The following is a 25,050-nucleotide window of genomic DNA, read 5'->3' as shown; positions in this document are numbered from 1 at the left end:
TACTTTGATGTTGTTTGTAACGAGAAATATGTTTTTATTTATACATATCAGAGCTGTTATAGGAATTTGTGCTTCCCAAAGGATTAGATTTCCACTATCAAACAAACACAGAGTATACTTAGAAGGGGAAGGCTAACTAGAGGTCAATTTTCCACTCACAAACCACAGTGCTTATCCTCCTTCACAGTTCTTTCCATCCATGGATCCAAACACTTTGTACAGAAAGCTCTCTGTTATCCCCACTTTGCATGCAAAGAAATCGAGTCAGGACATTGTCATACACTGCTGTAGGTCACACGGATGGTTAATGCAGCATTAGTAGAGTCACAGGACCCACATATTTTGAAAAAACACACAGGAACTACCAGAAATAAGGATCCATAATTCTCGGGACAGGCAGTGCATAGGAGGGCAGAAAGAAGGGGAAGGTTTGGCTGAAGACGTTTTTAAAAGGAATTAAAAAAACTTAATCAGGGGAATATGTATGGCTCCTGTTACTTCTCCTACTTCCAAATGCTGAGACCACAAACAACAGCACTACTTTTTTCTCCTTCAGAACCTCAAAGTCCATGTACAAATTATTACAGACTCTTGAAATTAGGCATTTATGCCAGAGGCAAGAATGAAGGTGCACCTCTGCAGTACAGAAAAATGATATCTCACTGCTAATCTCCACGGTCAAGTACTTAATACCCTAGATGGAGATGATTGTTTTGGAGGAGAAAAAAACCCATCATTAAATGAAGTTTTTGGCGCAGCTCACTTCCATGTAGATTAAAGCCTGAGTACCACCAGGTCTTACTGTATGAAAGCCTGAAAAATAAATCTGTCTTGCCAAAGTGAGTTTGGCCTCCCAGATGTAATTTTGAAACTTTTCCAGGGGCTTTTATCATTTCAGTTTCATGAACTCCTCTTAGCCTCATTTAAACAGGTAATTTTAACATGAAGATCTTTTAAAATGACAGTATCTGACCACTTGCCATGGGAGAACAACTCTTCAGAATATTTTGTGGGCTCTCCAGAGCTTCCTTTTCAGAATAAAACTTTTGTTTGGGGTATATCTTTGTCTCTTTATATTTATACAATGCTTTGTTTTGACTGGTTTAATTGTTTGTGATCCTTACAGTACTCTGGTGGGAAGAAATTATGAGAGTGAAAGCGAAGGGGAAGGAGAGAGGCGGCATTACAACACTTCAAGTCTGGTAGAAAAGACACTTTTACAGACCTTTCAGCACCTTCTGAAAACAGTCTGATTCAGTGCAGAACTACAGAAGGAAGAAGGCTCACAGTTAATACATGGAGAACCTGGATGCTCCCAGCTACCAGAACTGCACTCTTCACTTACAGCTGTGTGAGAAAACTGGAGTTTTAATCTGTCCCAGTGAGTGGCACATATTCTACACACTCTTTATACACTAAGAAGGCTCCTGCAATCGGTCATTTATTTAAGGAATGCAAACTCTGTCTGAATAAAAATCTCCCATTACTGCTCCCAGACAGGACTAATATCTCTACTGTTCTCTTATGACCCAACTGACCAAGATGGGGTGGCACTACAAGCAGAGGGTAAGGACAGATGGACACCCACACAGCCTGGCATGCCTGGCACTGCAATAACCCCAGATGAGCACCTAGGGTCTTACCCGCTACAGAGAATGGCTTAAGGCCATGTCTGAGTCTTAATTCCGAGCTCACTGTCAGCAAGGATGACAAGCCAGGTCACAAGGATGCTGCAGAGAATCCTGTGTGTCAGCAGAGGTACAGACCTCATGGAGGACTCCTCCCCCTGTTTTTATTAAAGAAGGCTGAAAACCAAAGAGAGTAATCTAAACAGACCAAAATGATTCATTTTCTACTCGGAGTTACTGGGTTGATATCAAAGAACAGCATTTGTAACAACTGGTCCATGCGTCTTTTGGAAACTTATGCTTTTTTTGAACCCGAGGACATGGGAGGAGGCAGCCACTGTGACTACAAAAATATCAGTTTCCTGTTTAAATTTGGGACCATATTTAGACCTGATGGCTTATCCTCTGAGAGGTTTCTCTGGATAGAGGGAAGGTTTGTTTGTTTGTTTGTATTAGGGATAAGGGAGTTTCCTGATTGGTATCACATTATTTGTATCTGTCAATTTTATGCCAGCTGTGATTTTAAAAAAAATCAACTCATTTACTCAAACAATGCCTGTGGTGAATTTTTTCAGTACATCCAATCCCAAGTCTTTTTTTTCAAAGAACTGGTCATTTCCACATGAAAAATACTTCAAATTTTGGGAATGCCTGGGCTATGCAGCTGTTATGTAGTAAACTATTAGCTACTCAAAGGAAGTTCCTCTCAAAGAGGAAGCTGAAGTTGGTTTGCTTAGAAATAGGAGACTTCCCATGACCTTCCACTGCCTGTATCTTAATGCCAATGTGTGAGTTTCAACTATATGTTCAACACAAGAGACTTTTACCTACCCCTTGACTGTGAACAGCTGGCACTGCCCACTCAGTTCTCTAAAGAACTGTCAAAATCAGCTGCAACATGGAGAAAAAAATACTTGCAAAAATCTAGGGTGGAAATTTTCACCCACTTATTTGGAAAGATACCAGGGTGAGAAGTTGACAAGCAACATGCCTTTGGCTTGTCTAGTACTCACCTCTCCAAAGCAGAAGAAATCTGAGAACTCATTGAAATGAGTTTCTTTTCACTCTTTGCTGGGGTGTCTAACGGAGAAGCTCGAGTCCATTTACTTTAAAGCACCAAGGCTGAAAAAGACAGTGGTTCTCAAGTTGCTTCACCAATGGATGAATTGCTCAATTACTCAAAGAAGGGCAAAGACCTGGATGTTATCAGAATAAACTGTCTGAGCCTCATCTGCTGACATAAACTTGTCAGTTGTTAATACAGTATACAGATGCATAGGACCTCTTCACTCTATGCCTCTCCTCCAAATGCTTGTTTCAGCATGAAAAAACTGAAAAACAAAGCGCATTTGTACCAGGTTGAATTTGGAGAAAAAGAAATTACATCAACTGTTCCAGCATTCATTCATAGCATAAGGTATCCCACTCCACTTTGGAAACTGGACTGATCTGAGATGCTTAAGAACTTAGTCTATTGCTCCAAAACCAAATTATTTGTGTTTTATTATCACTCTGTAGCAGCAAATTATCTTTGATCTCAGCCTGTCTTCCCCCTCCCAAACCTCACTGGCAATCTCTTCTCTTTTAACAGCCATTTGCTACATGTTTTCAACTTCTTTCACAAGACCTAAGCAAGCTGAGATATTCACCAACAGAAATGCTTTTAACTTTGCATTGACAAAACTGGCCTCTGCTACCAGGTGTGCCACTACAGTCACAAGTTCAAACTTTCAAAAGCAAGGAAATACATAATGAAGGCACAAATTGATGCAATCTTAACTTTGTTCTGGAAAATGGTAAGTAACAACTAGCGTTGATTTCTGTACATTGTAGGACAATCAACAGGTTACTAAGAACTATGAAAATAAAGGAAAAGAAGGCCAGTTACCTGGTAGATCCTTCCCATCTCAGAAGACAACAAAAAACATGCATGAGAAGCTCTTGACTACACAAGGGTAGCATCAAGTGCATCAGTTCTGTCAAACAAATGGGATTCCTCCTCCCTGTGAGATGTCTCCATAGCAGGAATAACCAGGTGACAGACAAGATGGAACTGCCATGTGGGTGTTAAGCTCACACCAAAAGGAGATCTTGTCAATGCATAAGCACCATACAAAGTCTCTAGACCCACATCTCAATGCCATGAACACAAAGTATCAAAGACAAAGAGAAGACATTCCTTTTGCTGCCTGTATGGCCATGCCAGAGGCCTGTTGATAAAACAAAAGGCAAATGCTTGTACCAAGAACAGTTTTGACATATGGTCTGCTACTGACTCCACAAAGGCAGATTCATGAGGTCAGAACATTAAAGCCCGCAAGACAACCCACAAGGAGGAAAAAGCAGAGGCCAAAAGACAGGCAGTGGCACTCCACAAAGGTGCCTTGAATCTCCCTGTTTCTTGGCAGCAGAAAGTTTGCATTTATTTAGCATTTCACAAACCTTAAATTAGTAAAGCTTCAAGGAGCTGGAAAACACTAACCCTCCTCCACGGCAGGGGCACGTGATACCAAAACACCCAACCCAAGGTCTTGCAGTAAGTCAGTGTAAGTACCACCTACTTTTGTCCTGCGGGGATCTACTTTATGCTAGAAGATCTCCCTAGTACAACTCTGTCAGAAACACCCACTAGCAGAGGAACATCTCATACTGAAGGATGGAGTGCTGGTGCTCTGCAAAAATGACCTTCCCAGGTCCAGCACAGGCTGCGGAGCATGACTTCTTCCACACCCGTAACCCTCCCAACTCTTAGACCTGACCTGAGTCCCAAATCTAACTGCCACTTAACTGAAACATGCCTTAATTTAATCATCTGTAACGGGAAGGCCAATGATGCTCCCTACCCACAAGAGCTCTTCAACTTCCTAGATAGAAGTGGGTGGCACAAAGTTTAATCCTTCTCTAAAAAGGAAGTACTTATATTTCACTGCCTCACAGGATGCTCTTGAAAAGTTGCTGCAAAATACAGTATCTCCCTAGGGGATTAAACCCAAGGCTGGGCCTTACCAAACCTCTGCTGGGCCATGAGAATGCAACCAGCCTTTAAAAAAACAAACAAACAAAGAAAACAAACTCAAACCCAATCCAAGAACAAACCCAGGAGTTTTGTAATTACTGTTCTGGAAAAATCTTTACAATGTCCTGGTTATGACCTTGGTCACCTCCCAGATTCCTCATGGAACCTGACAATCCTCTTGTGCCCAGCATTTTCAGATCACTAAGGTAGTATCAAAGCTTAGGCTGGGCCTTGCCATTTTAGATCAGGAGTTCTGCAGGGCAGCGTACATCTCTTGTATCAGTCTGGACTAGCAAAAATGGTATCTCTGCATCACGGCACAGTCTTCAGGAGTCACTTCCAATCTAAGCATAAATTCACAGGCACAAGATTTCCCAGCTGCAGTGATTTCTACACAAGCTGTCACAGGTAGTGACAAGTTGGGTGTCAAAAATGTGCTTAAGTTGACATTATTTCTGTAGGAGCTGTGCAAACAAACCCAAGCAATTCTCTTTTTAATGCTCATGACAAATATTTCACTTACACTTTAACAACGACACACACTTCTGTGCTTTTAGTCCAGGTCTTGCTTCATGTTGCTACATGCAGCTGCCGGTTGCAGTTTCTCTTTTAAGCATTTTTATTAATTTGATTTAATAATATGCCACCCATTAATATCCTGTTCTGACAACAGACTGGAGTAATTGTATTATTTCCAGTGAGTACGAATCTGTACCAGCAAATCCAGTGTTTGGAAACAATTCCACAACGAGAATGGGGAATATGTAGATTATCCTGTGCTGCTCTATGACATCACCATTTATCACTGGAAAGCAGAGCACTATTTTTTCCAAAAAGAAACATAACTGCTTTGCCTTCCAAAGAAAAAAAAACACACTCCACCCCACTCCCTAAAATCACCAACTCACTGAATGGTTCATAGACTTCAATCTCAAAACCGTTTAAGAAAACAGAGTCCACTTAAATTCATACACATTTCTCCATATGGAGCTCCTACTGAGCACTGAAGGTGACTAATCAGCATGTCACAAGCCAAGTGGATGACACCAATACTGCCACAAAGATGCATGGTTCCTACTTCTATACAATGCTAAGTGGATCGTTTATCAGGCTGGACAACAAGTTCTAGAGAATATGCCTTCCTAAACCCAGATCCTTATGACTCTTCACAGACATACAAGGCACACCAAGTACCTATTAAGAAAAGGATTTTCTGTATCATCTCAGTGATTCAGTGTTGTGCCTCAAGATGTGGCCAAGGTGAATAGGTCTCTTCAGTTATACATGAGACATGGAAATCTTCTGACTCCTGCAGTCAGGCAGCTAGAGACCATGAGTTAATAACACTACCTCGTGAGGTTAGATCGAAGAAGAGTAAAGCAAAGAAAAATCAAAGGAACACACAGAATAATACAGTAAAATCAGTATTAAAGTAAAAGCAAAGTTTTTATTTATCCCTTACATCACTGGAAAAGGCTATTACACAGATATTATTGACAGATAGCACAGAATTTGGATGAGACTTAAACATCCATTGCTGCTGGGTTAGGAAAACCTCACATGACAAGAGCAGAGAGGAATCTGAGAAGGTAAACTAGAAGATTATCCACAAGCTTTGAGCACAATTTTCAAAACCTTACTTTTTGCTAAGTAAGTGAAGGGAGGCCTCAAACCAAACTTGATCTTTCACCATACACATTTGTTAAATTGAGTTTGTTAATTCTTACTGTTTATCTGATAAATTGAACATCCATTCTGAGATGTTTTCAAGAGACCAGGGGTTTGAGTGGGAACTTTCCTCATGTAGACCTGTGCTAACTGCTTGGGGCTAAACCAGAAGGACTCATCATAGGACTGGGAGATGCCAACAAGGATCTACAACCTTGCTGCTTTAACCACCTTGGTAAGGAGAAACCCCAGGGGAGGGAAACAAAAATCAGTTCTGCTCTCTTTCCAAGGACACAGCTTTCATGACTAGTGGTTTCTAAAGCAGAAGGGCTCTCCTGTGCTTTACCTGCTAGGTGAGAGCAACGGGGTTTTCAGGCATTCAAAATAAGACTAAAATGTTATTAATACATATGCAGAAAGCAGGCGAGTTTTATGTTAGAAGCAACTAACTAGATTCTATGATGTCCTTCCTGGAAAGTTTCTTCTTGCCTTAAATTTGCCAAAAATGTTTGATGTTTTAACAAGGAACAACCACACGCATAGCTAGAAGAAAGGTGCGCTCTGTGCTTGCCACCCATTTTACACATTGTAATGTTTTGCTTTTCAACAGGATATACATATATAATTATTAAATATACACACTTTATAAACTCTCTCTCTAAAAAGATCTTACTGATAAGTTTAAAAAACACATGATCCAAGATGTTATATAATCATGAACGTGGGCAATGTAATTAAAAATAAACCAATGCAATATTTGATCTAAGAAAAACTGCATGTGGGGTTTTTTAGCTAGAAAGTAACTCTAAAACAAGTGAGGAACTCAAAGGCAATTCAGCTGAATAACTGGCAAAATACAATCTGAGCAATTGCTTGTCTTTCTAAACTAACAACTCTGCTCAAGGAAATTTATAAAGGTAAAACATCCCATAAAGAGAAGTTACTTGAAATTAAGAGGTAGGAAGAAAATCAGTGTAAAACTATGAGCTAAGATCGGAATAGCAGCAGGCAAATTTTAGAGCTGTGAGTGGATGGTAGGTGACAAAGCCGCTTTAAATGCTTGACAAAAGTCACTGGAGGCAAGGCAGGCCAAAAAAGAGCCCAATGTGTTTGTACAATGGCTCACAAGAGGCTCCTGAGGGAAAGGGAAATGGCGACAGAAATACCTATGGTAGCTGCAAATGCAAAAGGACAGCAGGGCCCCATCGTAGGTGAAGTCAGTCACACAATAAAGGTGACAACGAAAACATACGGTGCCCCAGACAGAAACCAGCATGCAGACAAAAATGTAAAATGACAAGGATAACCAAGACATCCCAATAATTGGGATCAAGAAAAGGAAATGACCACCTTGAATACATTTCTCTAATAAAGTTTGTTATTCATATGTCCAACTATGAAAAATCCCACAAAGAGTGACACTGACCATTTTAAACTATGAAAATTACAATTTAGAAAACTAATAAGAAATTAAATACTATAGAATCTATTCTCTCCTTAGCTGGCTTGGCAACCTCTTAAAATCTGCTTTCCTGGGCTTGCTGAGGAGCACATTTCTTTTCCTGCTTTTCCCCCTTATATTAGAACTATGAACAGCGACTTCCTATTACTCCCATTATTTCCTCTCCATTCACTGTTGCTCTCATTTCTACATTAGCACTAATGCAAAAAACACTGCAAACCATGCACAGATTAAGCTTTAAAAAATTAAGGTGGGTATTTGTCAACCTTTTAATTCCTCTGTTAAACAAACAAACAAAATAAAAAAATCGGAACTCGCACAACCAGGAATCCATCAGTAACGGAAAGAGCAATGCAAGGAATCTATAGACCCATTCTTAGAGAACTATGAACAGGGAAAAGAAAATTCTATGAAGAATTCTGTCCTTGCTTGTTATTTGAAGGCAGAAAAAAAAATGTGAAACAAAAAGTCTGACGAGAAAATTAGAAGCAGCTTTCAAAATAACACCACACAAAACACCACTGTGTTAGAAGGGAGAAAGGAGAAGGGGGAGGAAGAAAAAGGGAGAGGGGAAAAAAGAAAAAAAAGGGAAAATAAAAGAAAAAAAAAGGAAAAAAAGGAGAAAAAAATCCAATCCAACTGCTCAAGTGCTAGGATATTTAATACTGCCAACTCACAAACCTGTCAAATGGTTTCCTCCCATAAACTATGCTTCTTTCTTTAATACTACAGTCCTTCTGAAAAGGGGAGGCAGAAGAAAAATGATTGCACTGAATTTGCATAACTACACAACACAGGAGATTTATGAGCATTTTCTAACAACCAAATCAGCCAAACAAATTGTCTGCAGAACTGCAACAGTAAGCTATTGGGGTTCTTACTGTCGGCAACATCACAAGTGGGTTGGGAGAATCAAATCTTTTATTATAAAAATCAATCACAATTCCCATTCTGTTCCTCAATCCCTAAAAAAAAACCCAAAAAAACAACCCTAAAAAACCTGAGTGCTGCTAATTTAGCCTTCTCATTGAAGAATGAATACCAGATAAAAAGGGAACCGACAGCTGGCCCAGAGCCAAAAAGAAAGCTTTCAGGCGCAAAAATTGCCGAGAACAATGTTTGTTCTGCACTCAGATATTTTTTTACATGCAACTTTGTACAGACAAGACAGGCATATCTGACAACATGGCTAAGAATACACATTTATGATGGAGGATACCACCTTTTAAAAGGAGAAATAAATTAGAGATTAACGCCTTTTTATGCAAGCTGCAAAGAGAAGGATCCCTGGAGCAATTCAATTCAGCACAAGGAACAAGGTTTCTTTCAAAAAGTCACCCTTTAACTGGGAAGGGCGCTTCTTTGCAGGGAGTCTGAACTGAGAAATACGCAGCTCCTTGCTTTCTATTTATAGTCATTCAAGCAGTGAATAGTCTCATTCCAAATGCCACAAGGCATACTCACAACCTTTTATTCCAGAGACCTGATTTGTGTTTCATTTCAAAAAGTCCAGCCCAATGGAAAAAAAAAAAAAAAAAAAAAAAAAAAGGGGGAGGAAGAGAGAGAAACAGCAACTAAACAGAAACACTTTTTTCCCCCAACTTTTCCTTTATGAAGCTGGTGCTGGAAAGTGTGGAAAAGAGGGGGTTTTTTTAGAAACTTCCCTATGGGAAGGAAAAAAAAGTGTGAGCTTTGGAAGCGCATGCATTTTTACTCATTATCACTGAATACCAGTTGCTCTGCAATTTAAGCAAGTCTGAGGGAAGGAGGAAAAGGAGTGAGGGGTGAGAGCATTTCAATTACTTGGCTTTGAAGGACCCTTCTGAATGAGAAAGAGACAGAAAACACTTGTCAAATGCAAGTTCAAGTGAAAGCCACTTCTGCCAATGAAGTGTGCAGATGGCTGTGGGGGTTCCGCTGAACCCTAACTGGGCCTCTATTATGTCTTTATTGCTCACAAAAAGGCAAGGGTCACCTTCAGTTTAGAATAAGTTAGCATCCTTTCCCACAGAATGACTCTGGTCAATCAAGCCAAGCAAAGGAAGTCTTCCTTTGAGTGACTGCTATCCCATCAGCGCACTGAAGAATTTTTAGAAAGGCTAAATAGACACAAAAACCTTTGGTCTCATCTACACTACAGACATTTATCAGAGAAATTTCCCACCATTGCAGGCAATCTTGGGAGAACTAGGGTAGGCTGGTGGTGTCTGTCATGTATGTCTGTTAAATTTCTTTCTTGTTAGGGCTGGATGACACAAGTCTAAAAATGGTACTGACAGCTTTCAAAATTTCACTAATAAGACGTGGCATGAAAAGCAAGTTCTATACCTCTATTTTTGACGTGCGTTCTTCAGAACCACGGGAACCCAGCAGGCTAGCCCACCACATCAGGTCTCCTGTTTCTAATAGCATCCAGGATCACATGTTTCACAACCAAAGGTTGCAGAAATTTCTGTCGATAGGCACATATGGTACCACAACCCTCTCTCAGCATTGGGCAAGACAATCCAGCTGGTGCTTTCCAACGTTACCTTCTGTGGTGCTGTGAAATACCATCACCAATGCAGAACCCTTAAAAAAACCAACAAAGCTAAAGAGAAGGTGGATAGATTCCGTGTTTGTGGCCCAAACCCCTGTATTCCTCATCTGAAAAGCTCACACCTACGGTCACTGAACACCAAGAAGGGCACAGTGTCCTCCTCAGCAGGTTCAGAGGATTACACATGAGAAGGTGAATTCCAGACACTGAAAGGTCAAGCATCTCCCACACTTCCCTTCCAAAACAGCAACAGGAAAATAAGAGCAAGGGAAGGACTTTTTTCCCTGTGAAAAGTTAGTTCCCAAATTACAGTGACACACCAACCTACCCAGTGTGGTACATTGTACATATTGACACAACTACCCCCAAAGGATCAGAGAAACAGGTCTCTCAACACTGCTATAAGACAGTATTCATGGGATCACAACTCCTGAGCAGCACAAAATACCTTCCCTCTAGGTCAGAGGTAAGCTGTATGGCAAAGCTCAGTATTACTCTTGAAAGCGAACAGGAGAGAGCAGGGAAACAAAAACAAAAAGAGGAATAGTATTTAAAGACATTTCCTTATAGCTATCAGCAAACAATACAGCAAGTAACTTCAAGAAGGTTACTAAGTTGAAGACTCTCTTAACTATTCTACCTGCTAGCCTGACAAAGAAACTCTGAGTTACTCCAACTTCCATAGAAGCCGTTTTTTTCTCAGCAGCTGGAAAAAGATGTACTTGTTCTGTGCCAGAAAAGACATGAGGTTCTCATAAAGGGGGCCCCATTTCCACACTTCATAGGTACAGAAGCCTTCCTATCACTAAATACAAAATCCCTTTTAAATACAGGAAGTTGACCCCAGCAAGGGAAGTAAAGCAGAATTCTCCCCTTAGCAAGCGGAAAAGGGTGATTTGATATCAGATAGCCTAAAATAATTCTTCAGGGAGAAAGGAGAGCCAGTGGAAAAGGGCGATTTGATATCAGATAGCCTAAAATAATTCTTCAGGGAGAAAGGAGAGCCTCAAGCATGTAAAACTCAAATAATTCTTCAACTTTGTAGTTTAATACATCCTCAGGATTTCCTCTTGATAAATATAGCAAAAGCTGCACATACAGAAGCAATTCCTGAACACTCCACAAAGACCAAATTTAGAAGCTGTCTATAAGTTGCTCAGTTTTTAAGTCATCCCTTTAAAATAGTAGTACAAACCAATACAGTCCCTGGAAAATTGACAAGATTTAGAGGTCTTTATGGCTACACAGCAACCCTAATAAATCATGAATGGTTGTAGATGAAAGTAAATTCACAGAGATACAAATTCCACTATGGAAAGACTCAAACGAATATTTAAACTGGCAGCTGCCAGTATTTGTGGATTTTTCACTTTGAAGCTAACGGATACAGTATCAATCTGGGCATATAAAAGTTTGGAATAATCCCTGATCAAGAGCATACTATGGAGGATCATTCATCAAATCAGTATTTGAGACTTTTGTACTAGTGCATTAAGTGGCACGACTAACACAGGCCACATCATCTCCTGTATGCTCTACTTGGGTCAAGAAGCCCACACTGTGACTGCTTCCACACACGGGGGTTTTGATGAAAGACTGGTTTCACTCTACTTCTTTACAGATGAACATTTCTGGCTATTTATGATGTTGAAAGCAAGGCAAACTAATATGAACCTTTCACTTGGAGCAGAGAGAACTGAACATTTTGATGCTGTTTATTTTCTGGACATTGGGAAAAGAAGGGAGGAGGGGAGATTAATCCAGTACCTCAAGCCCAATCCTTTAAAAAAAAAAAATTACTACAGAAAAGATTCACCTTTACTGTGGAGAATCCCTTTATGCTCAACAGTCTTCACTTCAGACATGCAGCTGCCTTATCCATATGCATGGACTAGACTATGAAGAAAAGAACTGGAGTCTTGAATTTGACCTGAAGTTATCTGGGAAATCTCAGCTTAAAGAACTAAGACTGTGCTCATGGCACTACATGTTGCTGAGGATGTTTTCAGTCCATGATGATTGTTTTGAGGACTGAAGCCTCCACACTCCTGTCTATGGGGCTGCTGCATTTCAGCCAAAAGGTGATAAAGACAAGACAAATTGAGGCTAGGTCATCATCCACCTGCGGATGCACCCCTCATCCCATCCCATCCCATCCCATCCCATCCCATCCCATCCCATCCCATCGACTGCTGAAGAACAGAAAACTATATGTATCTCCAAGACCACTATCGAACACAGGCTGGAATTGGTCAAAGTTTGGATGTGTCCCTCATACCAAACACTTTCCTGTTCAACACTGTCACACTTCTCTCTTGCTCAGGGCTCAGTTGACTCCGAATGCTGAAAAGCAACAGGAGGAAATTCCCCTTGATAAGTTTATCTTCCGTTTGGTCAATGAGTGTCTCTGCTCTGTGAACACTTCCTTACTACATAGCTTAGGGCAGAAAAGTGCAACACTCAGTTCTCATCAGCTAAAGCATCTCATTTTGTGATCCTGGCTCTCACTTTCTTCAGCAACTCCCACACTTTGTAACAGTCCTCTTAAAAGTAAACAAAGCTCATGTGGTGCAAGATATAAAACAACATACTGAAATTCCTCATTAAGCAGTAAGCAAAACACAGACAACTCGATCTTGTAATCAGAAAGAGTGGAGCTAGAAGGCTCTATGCTCCTGTGGGCATTGCATGTTAGGAGGTAGAAGCTGTATGTATTTCTGTGTTCCAGGAAAAGACAGTCTCACACCAGGAAATCATGAACCACAGTTCAGGGTTTAGAAGCATGTAACACAGCCAAAAGAGTCTAAATTCGTAAGAAACCATTATGATCTGAAATCCCTCAGCAGTCTGACCTGCTGACCATTACATCATCTCTGTACATCATCTCAGCAGTCTCTGTTCCCCACTACAGGCTGGTGTGTACAAAGCTGGACCAACTGCAATGGCATTTCTATGGTATCAAAATATTTAAGAAAGATCATTCCAAATATGCCGGAGCAGAAAACTCTAAACCCTTTCAGCAGAGGAAGCTGAGACTCCTCTAACAACCCTGCCAGTCTGAACTGAGGTGCTTATTCTTGAATCCAAAGCTGGTGATGAGTCTGATGGTGCAAAGAGAACACAGCCAACAGGCAGATGAGAGTGGGGATTCCTGAAGAGGAGAGAATAAAAAGACCCTCTTCCCCTAGCTGCTAGGTTTCCTTCTTCTTCCTAAAGGTACACACCCCCTTTTCACTGAAGAAGCCCTGTCAGGCTTTATATAGTTTTGTAGAATTAGCAAGAATCTGTTCTATTCTTTATGCAACTCTCCACGGATATTTGTAACTGTCATCATTAAAGCACTGAAGTCAAAGATACAGCTCTCTTCCCTCCCAGAGAGTCTGTGTTCAATGCCAGCAGTGTCCTTCTGGGAAAAGCAAATCATAACTAATTTGTCATCAGTCTTAATAAAGTCCAAGAACTGGCAGAATCCTGCAACAACACTTTAAGATTGTCCTTCCTCCAAATGACTCCTCCTACCCATTCCACAATGACTATCTGGCTGCTGGTAAAAATTCAGTCCCAAGTATCCCCTTTAGCACTAGTACAGATCGTTCCCCTTCAGAGTCTTAAAAGACAGTCAGGTCTTTCGACACTGCTACAAATACAGTTCTCGTGGTTATGTTTGCTGAGCAGCTCCCTTCACGTAAAACAAAAAAATCTACCTACCTACAACAGACTTGTGCTTGCTGGTTCTTCAAGAAAACACATCAATACAGAGGCCTAACAGCTACTGCAAACTAATAAAAACATAGTGGTATAGAATGCTCACAAACCACACACACAATTTGCCACAAAAACCATACCCAGAGGCCACAAACACGTACACATGTCACTCCCCCAACAACACAGCTTAATCCCAGGCAGGAGAGTAGTGCAGTGCAAAAGAAAAAAGTAGAAATGGCACCAAGAGCAGTGTTCAAAGGAGCAGCCCAGGCTGCAGGAATATGCCACTGAAGGGGCCATACGAACAGCAGGGGCTTATACCCTTTGCTAGCCCAATTCTGACATAGGCTATCCGCCATTAACCAGTTATATGTCAATATAGTACCATAAAGTGTCCATGTATCACTTTAGATGTTTGGCACTTGCATCTAGAAAGGATATAATTTACAAGTGTATTGGAAGCAAAGAGCATAGGATATGCTTCATCTAGGGACCACAGTATAAACTCCAATCACTAACTTACTTCTAACACTCAGATTAGCTGACATTTCTCTGACACAGTCCTGAATCAAACCAGATGTCACTGAGGAGTTTCAAAACAATCACTGAAATTAAGGCTCCCTCACTATCATGAATTTAAGTGATTTTATTACTGCAGATGTCTACTTAGACCAGTATCTATTCTTTAGACCAAGGAATCCTTTATTTCTTATTTCTACATCCATTTCACTTTTCTGTTCTCTTGTATTAATATAAAAATCCAGTGTGGGGATTATTTACATTAATGTAATTATACAAACTAGGCCTTCTGAAATACACATACATTTACAGAAAAATGATGCTTTGAGTTTTATATTTCTAATTAGCGTGTGGTGACAAGTTTGAATTCATTGTTCTCTCTCTGAGATTTGCCTCTTTCAATAAATCGGTCCAGAATATCTCCCGAGTAATTTATTACACCACAGATTTTTTAATCCTTTGTTAAAAAATGACAGTGCCAAGAAACACACAAATGTATTGGTTATGAGAATGCATCTCATGTATAAATTAAATATTGCATTTTTTAGGTCAGATGACTGGAAAACAAAGTGTAATATGTGAAGTATACTTGGACTTGTTTAGAAAAAGCAGCCTTAAAGTAGTTCAGTTGTTAATTTTTCCCCACAGTACAACTGACTTCTGAAGCAAAGCCTACTCCAACTTAAGTAGCAAATAGTTCCAAATGTCCTTTTACACTACTTAAACAGAATGTAATCAACAACAAATTAATTACAAAGACTGTTTCTTTAAATTTTAAGGACAGCCCACATAACTGCATCTTGAAAAATTCTTTCAGTGAACTCCAGGACTGTCATCAGGTGCTGACTTACACTTCAGACTTAAATACCCTACAAACTTGCAAAGAATTACTGCAAACAATTTAGTCTTCTGCAAAGACAAATGAAGGATATTTGTCAACAGAGGGGAGGAGGGGGACACACACAAGGCAAAGATGCCGGAAGAGATAATTTGCATAACATTTATTCCAAGAATATTGCACAAACTTAAGTAAAATGCACACATAATAACAGACACCTGAGAATTCAGTAATTGCTCATTATACAGTTATACCGTAGGCACTTTAAGCAAATACCGAAGAAATAATACATGGGAAAACCTGGCTAACCACAGAATTGTTTTTAAGGAGAATTAGGAAACTCTACACGTGGATGCCATTGGGTCTTTGCTTCCCTCTCTACTGGAACCCTGTAATCCTTATTAATCTGCTGTTTGTTCCTGGAAAACACCTTTTCTCTGTCAGTAAAATCTCGAGTTCAGTTGGATTAATCCATGTCCCTTACCCATAGCTGAAGCCATGCAGACAAACACACGATTTCAACAGACATGACTCAAAATTTGCTATATATATTTTTCCTTGCCATACACTTTGCCAAACTAACTTTAAAAGAAAAATAAAATTAAAAGCTGTGAACAATGTTACCACAGGGTGCCAAATTTGCAGCGAAAGCCCCATAGGCTCCTGTCACGCAAAATTTTGACAAGCCTTGCCAAATAGTTTCTTCAGGATGCAAACTGCTTGCAAAGTGACTGAGCCCTTTGTGTCGCAGCTGACTGCTGCAGATAGGAAGGTTAGGAAATGTTTTTTGCCAGGAAAGGGTTTTCACCGTGTTAAGTTTTACATGCACAAATAAGAACATACTCTCCTCATACAGGACGCTGCCTGGTACTCTCAGCAGCTCTGCAGCATTTCTTCTCTAATTGTGGAGGATCACACCCAAAAGTAAGGTCAAAACGTGTTACCAAAACAAACAAACCAGAGACATATACATTGCATTTCAAACCCAAGGTCCAGCAAAAAAACAGATGTCTTCAGCTTATCAAATTTCCAAGTTGTACAAAGTGCAGTCACTGTTTAAGAACTTCATATATGAACAGGTCTTCGCAGGGAGAGTAAGATGATTCCCTGCAGATCTAAAATACCAGAAACCAGAGCAGAATACCAAGCAGAGATATGCACAAGTTATATTCTCTCTTGATTTTTGCTATATGGAAAGCAGTTGAAGGCATACTATTGTGATGAAAGCAATTCTCATCTACACGTAGTTTGTCCGAGAGCTGCAGAAAGTAGTGCATTTTACATTACTGGGCATCAGTCTTAATACTACTTCTTCCCTGACAGGCTTTATCCAACCATGTTCTGCTCAGTAGTAGAGATAATGGTTTCAGTTCATTGTATTTTGCAATTTCTATACAGTGAGCCTGGGACATTTTGAGGTAGGTGAGAGTAGATGGATAGAGGAAGGCAGGGGAGATGGGAATTTTCTCCTTTGCCTTACATCTGTCACAGATTTTTGGTCTCTGGAAGATTTCTAGGTCCTTCAGGAAATCTGGGACTGCAGTTTTTAGATGAGAAAATTGTCAAAAGCACTGCAAAAGCCCAAGAGAAACTAATAGCTCTGAAAAGAAGGCAATGGGAGTAGCAGATGCACCTTAAAATAGTTACAGCTTACGATCCCACCCCTGCTGGTTTTAGGTGTTAACATAAACTAAATTTATCCAGTAACATGCTTCAAGGTAGTTTTAGGTGCTTGCCAGGAAAAAGAAAAATCCTAATACTCAACTAGGTCAACTATAGTATGAAATATAAACATATACCCTCAACTTGGAGTCAGCTGTTTTCTGTTTCTGACAAGCTGTGGATGCAACAGCCATACAGACACACACAGACCAAATCACAGAGACACCAGCTGCACCCAGCAAGCCACTTAAATACCATGCTCTTGGCAACAGAACACATGCATGAGAGAAGGAGTTTATGCTGAATAACTTCAATCATAAGTAAAAGTGGAAATGCCCCACCCTCATTCACCACACAGTGGGGTTTCATGTGTACTGGGGCCAGCAGAGTAGCACAAACCATGGCTTACTGGGACAACCTAGGGTATTGGAGAACCTCCCAAATAGAAATCTTGCAGGAAAGGGCTGTGAGGTTACAAATATAATACAACCTATCAGATCAATTTCCTTCTATTCCAAAATATTTTATTAGTGCACTTTTTTCATTTTGCAGTACAGGAGTATTAAAGAAAAAAACCCTCTATTCGAGATTAGGCTCAAACCAACCAGTATCTGAGCTGCGTCAGCGACTGGTTAAGTCACACAGTTCTTGCCCATGTGAGCAGAATATACGGACATGACTGGCACGTCTTCCAAAATGGAAATTGAAAGTTTGTTTTCTAACAGAAGTTCTGCAATAGATATCTAACATCCATTTCTGCTGATAACATGCCAGTTCAGAATGGACACTAACAGACCCCTCCACAGCATGATTCAAAACTGCAGGCAAACACATAGGATTTTTTTCCTCATCATACCCAAAACAGGCTTATTGAGATATTTGTAAATACAGCCTCAGGAAGAGTCTGTTCGTGATAGCTAACAAAAGTAAACTCCAAGCATAAAGTGAAAAACTGCAGAAGGGAAAAAAAAAAAAGGGGGAGGGTGAAGGAAGACGTAAGCTGAGAATATTTACACCTGTTTTAATCTAAGAAAATGTGGAATGCATTGCTAGGAACATGGAGATTTCACTCTTTGTGCTAACAATTAAAACAGGGTTGCACAATATATAGGAATCAACATATCTACAAATGTCACAATCCACTTCACATAAAGAATATATTCTGTGTGCAAGACCAAGTGAACCACACTATTTTTGCAAATAGAAGAGAACCGTAAAAAGTAAGTATAATAAGCAAAAGAAAAACTGAGGGAATAGAAAGTCCTTACTTTGGCTTCTCTGATTTTCCTCAACTTCGATGTCAAACCAGACAGCATCAATGGCTTCGCTGCTTTTACAATGAAGTGAGACAGACTGACTAGACCACTTAAGCCCACTAAACCCAACTACAGTCCCACCTGGAAAAGGTGGCATCTGGAACATTCCCTGTCCTGCAGGCTGAAAGGTCAGGGGGGACAGGATCTCCCTGACAGTCATCAAAGCCAGTACTTGGCAACTGCCAAACACTGAAGTTACATTTCTGGAGCAAGCAGTCTTGTCTTCCCAAGGGCCAAACCCTCAGAGCACAGCCATTCCTCACAATTTATCTAAAAATGTTGCATATGCTACTCCCCAAAAGAACATGAGAACTCAATTGGCTTCACAGACCGTGATGAAGGGCAAAATTTCTATGTTGCTTTCCTTAAGGTATCGGTACAGAAACAGAGTGTTGTAACAGCACAGTCAAAACATGACTTCGGCAAACTAGCTTATACCATAGGAAGAAAATTTTTTATTATTGCTTTATAGAGAAAAATCATTTTGGGGCGTCTTTACTCTCACATTCTGGTTTGATAATTGTTTTTATGAATTGATTTCAACTAGCTAGTTATTCCCCTCATCTTACTTTCAAACTAATTCAAATTCCCTGGAGAATTCCCTCTTCAAATTACAGTACTCAGAGCTAATTATTTAGCACCTTTAAGTTTCAAACTGTTCTTCCAACATCTTTGTGGAAAATAAACAACTGCTTCATGGTAAGAACATACCACAGCCAGGTCAAGGAACTTATGGCCACTGGTCACCTGGAGCTTAACAAGACATTAAAAAGGAGTACTTGTCTAGCTGACAAATCTAATGATAACAGAGTACGAATTTTTGAATTTGCCTGATCTCAGGTCACATCTCATGCTGTCACCCAAACCTCTGAATTAATCATCACCTACTATAGCAACTTAGACTGAGGTTCAAAACCCAATTTTTCCTTCTCAGAAATAAGAGCACAAGTGGCCAGTAATCAAATGCACTTCTTAAATAACTATTTTATTTAGAAACTAAGCACTGAGGGTGGTGATCAACACAACGGGATCTTAAGCAACCGTTTGAGATTGCCTCACAACATCTGTGTGATATATCTGGATCTGTATCCATATTCTCTATTCATATCCTCAGTTGTCTCAAATTAAATGGACACACTCATGAAAGTAAACTACCACAAACAGGTCTTCAGCAACTCCATGAACACATCAAAAACAAATGTATAAAATGGCTATATATCAGTATATCCAGATTACACAAAAGCTATGTGCCCTTCTATATCACAACATTATCAAACTCTATCAATCTGCCAAATCTCCTCTCAGTTGAGACCGTTAATAATTCACTGAAACCTCAGAATCTCATGAACAAGTGCTCAGAAGCCCAAAAAATCTTTGCTCCAGAGCTTCATTCTAACGCTTTTAATTATTTAATTCATCACCTTCTGCTCAGAGTGACACTACTCTGGGACATCATTCTCCGCAGCACTATCTAAGACTTGTTTCAATTCTGTGCCAGCACAATTATTTTTTTAGATTAAGATTTATTTATGGAATACTAATGCAAAAATAACGGGAAAAAGATATCTCCTTTAGGAGAATGTCTCTTGAAACATCTGTGGCCTCCCTGGTGCAACTGCTAATGTCCATGACTAGACCAGTACAGATGCCTGCTTTGACCATATTTTTAAATTTAAGCAGTGAATCTCCAGAGACACTTCACCACCTTACTCCAGGGAGCACTTTGTAACAAACACCCAGATAATGTCCAACTTTGTCTAGTGTTTGAGCAATAGGTAGACAGGATGATTTTTTTGCATTTTTAAGAAAATTCTTCCCAAAGAAAGGGGGGCATAAGGGAAACAGACCATGTTCTATCAGACATTCTTTAAACAATTAAGAAATACTAAACATCGTCATAAGTGTTTATCCAACATGGTGAAGGATTTCCCCACCTCAAATTCAGAGGTAGAATGCCTGTATCATTTTCAAAGCAGGCAGTACATTAAAAACAACTTCTTGTCCATGAATCTGGATTCCACATAGTCATTAAGGTCCTGAAATATGGCTCTCTAGGGCACCCATATCTACCCTCTCCTGTATACGAACCTTGCATCAACTCTTTTGCAGGCAGTAATTTTAGATACTTGTTCCAAGCACCATGGATAAGTCAAAACACCTTTTGAAGAGGTCATACCCGAGTGTCTCAATTTGTCACAAAAGCCTCAGGTAAAACCTGAGATTTCAAACCATTAAATTACACTTGTAGTGATGTAAACATAACAAACATAACATTTCTTGCAAAAGTTTTCTGAACCACACGAATGTGTTTCCTTTCTTCTCAAATATATCTTGTTATGCTAAATATCATGTTAATATTAATGAAACAACAGACTCCTCAAAAAATGGACAAAAGTATCCGAGACTAAGCGGCACATGAGAACAGCACCTGTTTTCTAAGAATGCACACAAGTATGGCTGTATTACTCACCTCAATTTTATCTGTTTTTGCATCTCCCCAGTAAAGCTTGTCTTTTTCAAGATCCAGTGCCAAGCCATTAGGCCAACCTAGGGATGTATTAACCAGAACTCGCCTTTCTGAGCCATCCAGATAAGCACATTCTATCTTTGGACTTTCACCCCAGTCGGTCCAATACATATACCTGTAAAAAAATGAGGGGAAACAGTCAATGCACATAATGTACAAGATGAAAAAGTGTCAAGATCTGTCCTGCTTTTGGAAGAACTTTCTAACTTTCTGCTTCCCAAACTGGAGCAAACAAGCCAACTCAAACTGTAATCAGTAATGAGAATATAAAGTCTGAACATTAAATAAATTAAACTATTAAAAATGTGCAGTGGCCCAACCCTTTCATAGTTAGGATAACACTGAAGAAGCAACGAAAATTCAACCTAACACACAATGTACAGGTTCACTGAAGAACACTATATTTAAAAGTCACATTTGATACACAGATTATCAAAGGGATAAAGCATGGCAAAGCCAGTTATTTCCAGAACATTTGACAAATAATACACACATAATCTCATAATTTGCAGATTTTCAGTTTCAGGAGACCATAAACTTGATCCAAATATTATCACAGGGCTACCAAAAAACACAGAACTTACCCCATGACAGGATTGAGCACTATTGCTCGAGGTTCATCTAGGTTTTCTGAGATAAGGATCTTTCTTGATGTTCCATTCAACCGGGTCACTTCAATGCGGTCAGTTCCAGTATCAGTCCAGTAGAGATTCCTTGCCACCCAATCCACAGCAATACCATCTGGATGGTTGATTTCTGTGGTTACCAGGGTCTGTGCTCCAGAGCCATCAAGGTAGGCCCGACGGATTGCCCGGACATCATCATCAGTCCAGTAAATGTAGCCTTCCACAGGATCATAGTCTATGGCAATTGCATGTCTGATATTGTCTATCTGCAGAATAATGTCAGTGAAATCTGGCATGTCCAGGGATATTCTCCTCAAGTCCGTCCTTCTAGCAAGCAGTAAGACTTCTTCAGCACCTGGGGAAAAAAGCATTCATGGTATTATTTCCTTTGCTACTGATGTGAACACTTCAATACAGCACAGCAGGCTGTGAACTGTCACTGACACTATAAAAATAAGAGATTTCTTTAAAATAAGGACATCAAACTTTCACTGAAATATAAACTTGTCTGAGCAGGAAGTTATTCCTAAGCAGTTCTTCTCAACTAGCTACTTGTGCTGGCACTCTTATCTCACAATGACAGCATCTCTCTCCCAGCCTCCTAAACCAATACGGAACATGCCAATCACCATCTTAAAAAAAACCAAACAACCAACAAACCAACCAGTGGGGATAGGTCCAAATATTTCATCACATTATACAAAATTCCTCAGCTCAGCCAAACTTCCCACTAGCTGCATCAGTGCATTAGACATGCTTTTCACACAAGCTCTACATAATAAATGACAAGGGCTAACAGAAGACTTGAGTATTTTGTAAACAAATTACATTAATGATTTGCCCCAGACAGCCCAACAAGAAAGCAAGTTGCAACTAATCATCTGGCCAGAGTTGATGCAAAACTAATTTTAAGACAATAGGATTGTTTGTTGTTCTTTTCTCTCCTCTATTCTTCCTCCCCACTGCAAAGTTTCACTGCTTGCGGAGAGGGTGCCAAACAACAACCTGGAGCACATTTCAAAGACAAATGGCATCTTCAGTGTCATTTTCCTGGCAACTTCTTTTATCAGTATAAAACCAGGACACACAGCAAAATATCCAGTTTCTTAGCACATTTCCCCCACATTCACCCATGCATGCTTCAGCATAAATAGAGCAATATGAGTATGTGTCTTTTTCCTACTCTGTTACTAAATCAGTGTTGAGTACTTTGACAAGGGGTTTTTATCGTTTAGCACACTGAAAAACTAGAAATCAAACCAAAGTCACTTGTCCTGTTTCATTCAGACCAGCAAACAACAGAAGGAGGTTTTAACTTCCAGTTCCCACCAACAGCCCAGACTGAACGCAAATGGCCAACATGGGACATAGCTTTTGAGCCTATTAAGAATAAAGGAAATTCAAATCCTCATGAAAATATTATTCCAGAAATAATTCACACCTAGGCATGCATATGGAGTTCTGGAGACTCAGAAGCTGAATCTGTTGCACATCAAAATGAAATTCACGTTCACTTTGGGAGATGGGCTACGCTGCTATTTGCTTTTGGGTTTGGAAGTCAGACCTTAAGTCTCCAAATCTTATCTCAGAAGCTTTGAAAAGAAACAGTGCTCAGGCTGCAAATATACAATAAAATGATCTAGAAAAGCAGTGTTGTAACATCATCTAAACAAGTTTGCTACTCAACACGAAGGCCACACTTTGCTGTGCACTTCAAACTACCTCAAGTCACCACAGCTCCTGAATAAAGTGGCACTGCCCCTCTCCTTGCCATGGGCTGCTTCTTCTCACTCCTACATTATGCTTACTCACACGCAAGCACAGCGTGGCTGTGTGTTGCAAACCATGCTAAAGAGCTGATCCAAACAACAAATAATAGACATAAAACCATCAGCCCAAGTTAACAACCAGACTGGTTCACTGCAGAGCTCCACAAACACTTGTGCTGGCACAAGGCAGGACTCCAGCAAGAATGCCTCTTCCAGCAGCATTAGCTGACAAGATCTGATAACTACAGTATCAGTTGCACCAACAGACTTTGAGGGAAGGCTTGGGTAGAAGGAAAGCAACAATAATTCAGAGCTCAAAAACCACATGAAGAAAAGGGAGGAGGGAAAGCCCATACATTGACAGCAAAGCAAGAGAGATGTCTACCATCAAATTTCCTTAATACAGTTTTTCTAACTTCAAAGGTTGCAAAATAAAACCAGGTTTTCAGGAAGAGTGTATCTTACGCTTGGAAACTCTGCTCACTTCTCTGGACATAGCAAAACTAGTAACCTGTTGTCCAAGTTAAGAAGGAAACAGTCCCAGGTGACCATACAACTTGTAAGGCATCCTTCCTCCATTTGCCCACTTGGGTAAGCACAGCAACAGTTTTTCACTTTTTAAAGTTTCCTCTGTTAAGGGAACAACATGCATCAGTAATGCTTAGAAGGCACTACTAGCAAAACGATTCATTTTAAGAAGATTTATGAATTTCCTGGATTTTAGTACCTTTACTACATAAAAATAATGGGATACCTAAAACAGTATTTGATATTATGCTTTAAAATGCTGGTTCACTTCCTAAACAGAGAAAAAAAATAAAAATCAATCATTTGATCAGCTGCTTTCTTAAAAAAGACCACTGTCGACAGAAGTCCAATATATAGCTTATACCTCCTCTTCTACTGTGCTTCTTTACTAGATGTATATTCCAACAAATCATCTTTGAAAGATTAACTACATATAATGGCAACCAATACAAACAAAAGGCAACACTGTCAGCTACTTCACTGTATACTTCAGAGTACATCAAATGCAAGACAGTTCCCAGACAGTTATTTTAAAAAGTTATCTGGGAACAAAAGCAATCCACAGCCTGTGATGCTGTTCTTGCTCTCTACATCGAGGATTACCCCAGGAACAGTAGTCTCAGGGCTACGCTGACATCTCCACACTGGAGAACAAATCAAAACCAAGACAATATGGAGAGAATCAACTTTAAGCAGAAAGGGAGTATCTCCAAAATAATAAAAGGGTTGTATTCAAAACTGGTCTATGCAGTGTTAAAAATGGTATTTTTATGGAGCTTGTTCAAAAAGAAAGGCTTTTAGATCTCTTTTGTTTCATTAACTTGTGTTGACATTTTATTAGAAGTACATAACTGGTATCAAGTCCCATGGTGCTAAGTATGAAACATACTTGGTTTTTTTTTCTGACATTCCGATCTCCAAAAAATTTAGTGTCACTGGACACCAGTTTGTCCAGCACATGTTAGCTTGACAACAGGAGAAATGAAAAGGAACCTAGGTCATATTATATATGGGCTAATATTACGTCCACATTACCTCTGACAGTATAGGTTGTCTACCACCAAACAGTGTCTTTACAGGAAAAATTTCTGAAAAGTCTTATTTCTAACACATTTAAACACACAGAAAACATCTGATTTTCTAATGCAAATTAAAATTACACCTTAATATCCAAAGGGGAAAAAAAAAAATAAAATCACTGTTAGAGAGTGTCCCTGCAAACCAGGACACTGATCTGCAAATGCAGA

General features: G+C 39.7%; 1 protein-coding gene across 1 annotated transcript in view; it reads right to left on the bottom strand.

The window, feature by feature from the left end:
* The window catches only part of LRP5 (LDL receptor related protein 5), a 126,209-nt gene that overhangs the window by 64,001 nt on the left and 37,158 nt on the right, over positions 1-25,050 (bottom strand). Inside the window, exons 5-6 of the mRNA XM_026850575.1 lie at positions 21,465-21,861; positions 20,824-20,995 (exon numbers count right to left, since the gene is read on the bottom strand). Of these exons, the coding sequence (XP_026706376.1) occupies positions 20,824-20,995; positions 21,465-21,861 (569 nt within the window). The remainder of the gene's footprint in view (positions 1-20,823; positions 20,996-21,464; positions 21,862-25,050) is intronic.

Source organism: Athene cunicularia, assembly GCF_003259725.1.
Source record: "Athene cunicularia isolate RWA chromosome 5 unlocalized genomic scaffold, athCun1 chr5_part2, whole genome shotgun sequence".
NCBI classification, from domain to species: domain Eukaryota; kingdom Metazoa; phylum Chordata; class Aves; order Strigiformes; family Strigidae; genus Athene; species Athene cunicularia.
The sequence above is the reverse complement of the archived record's forward strand: the minus strand, read 5'-3'. Positions and strand labels throughout refer to the sequence as shown.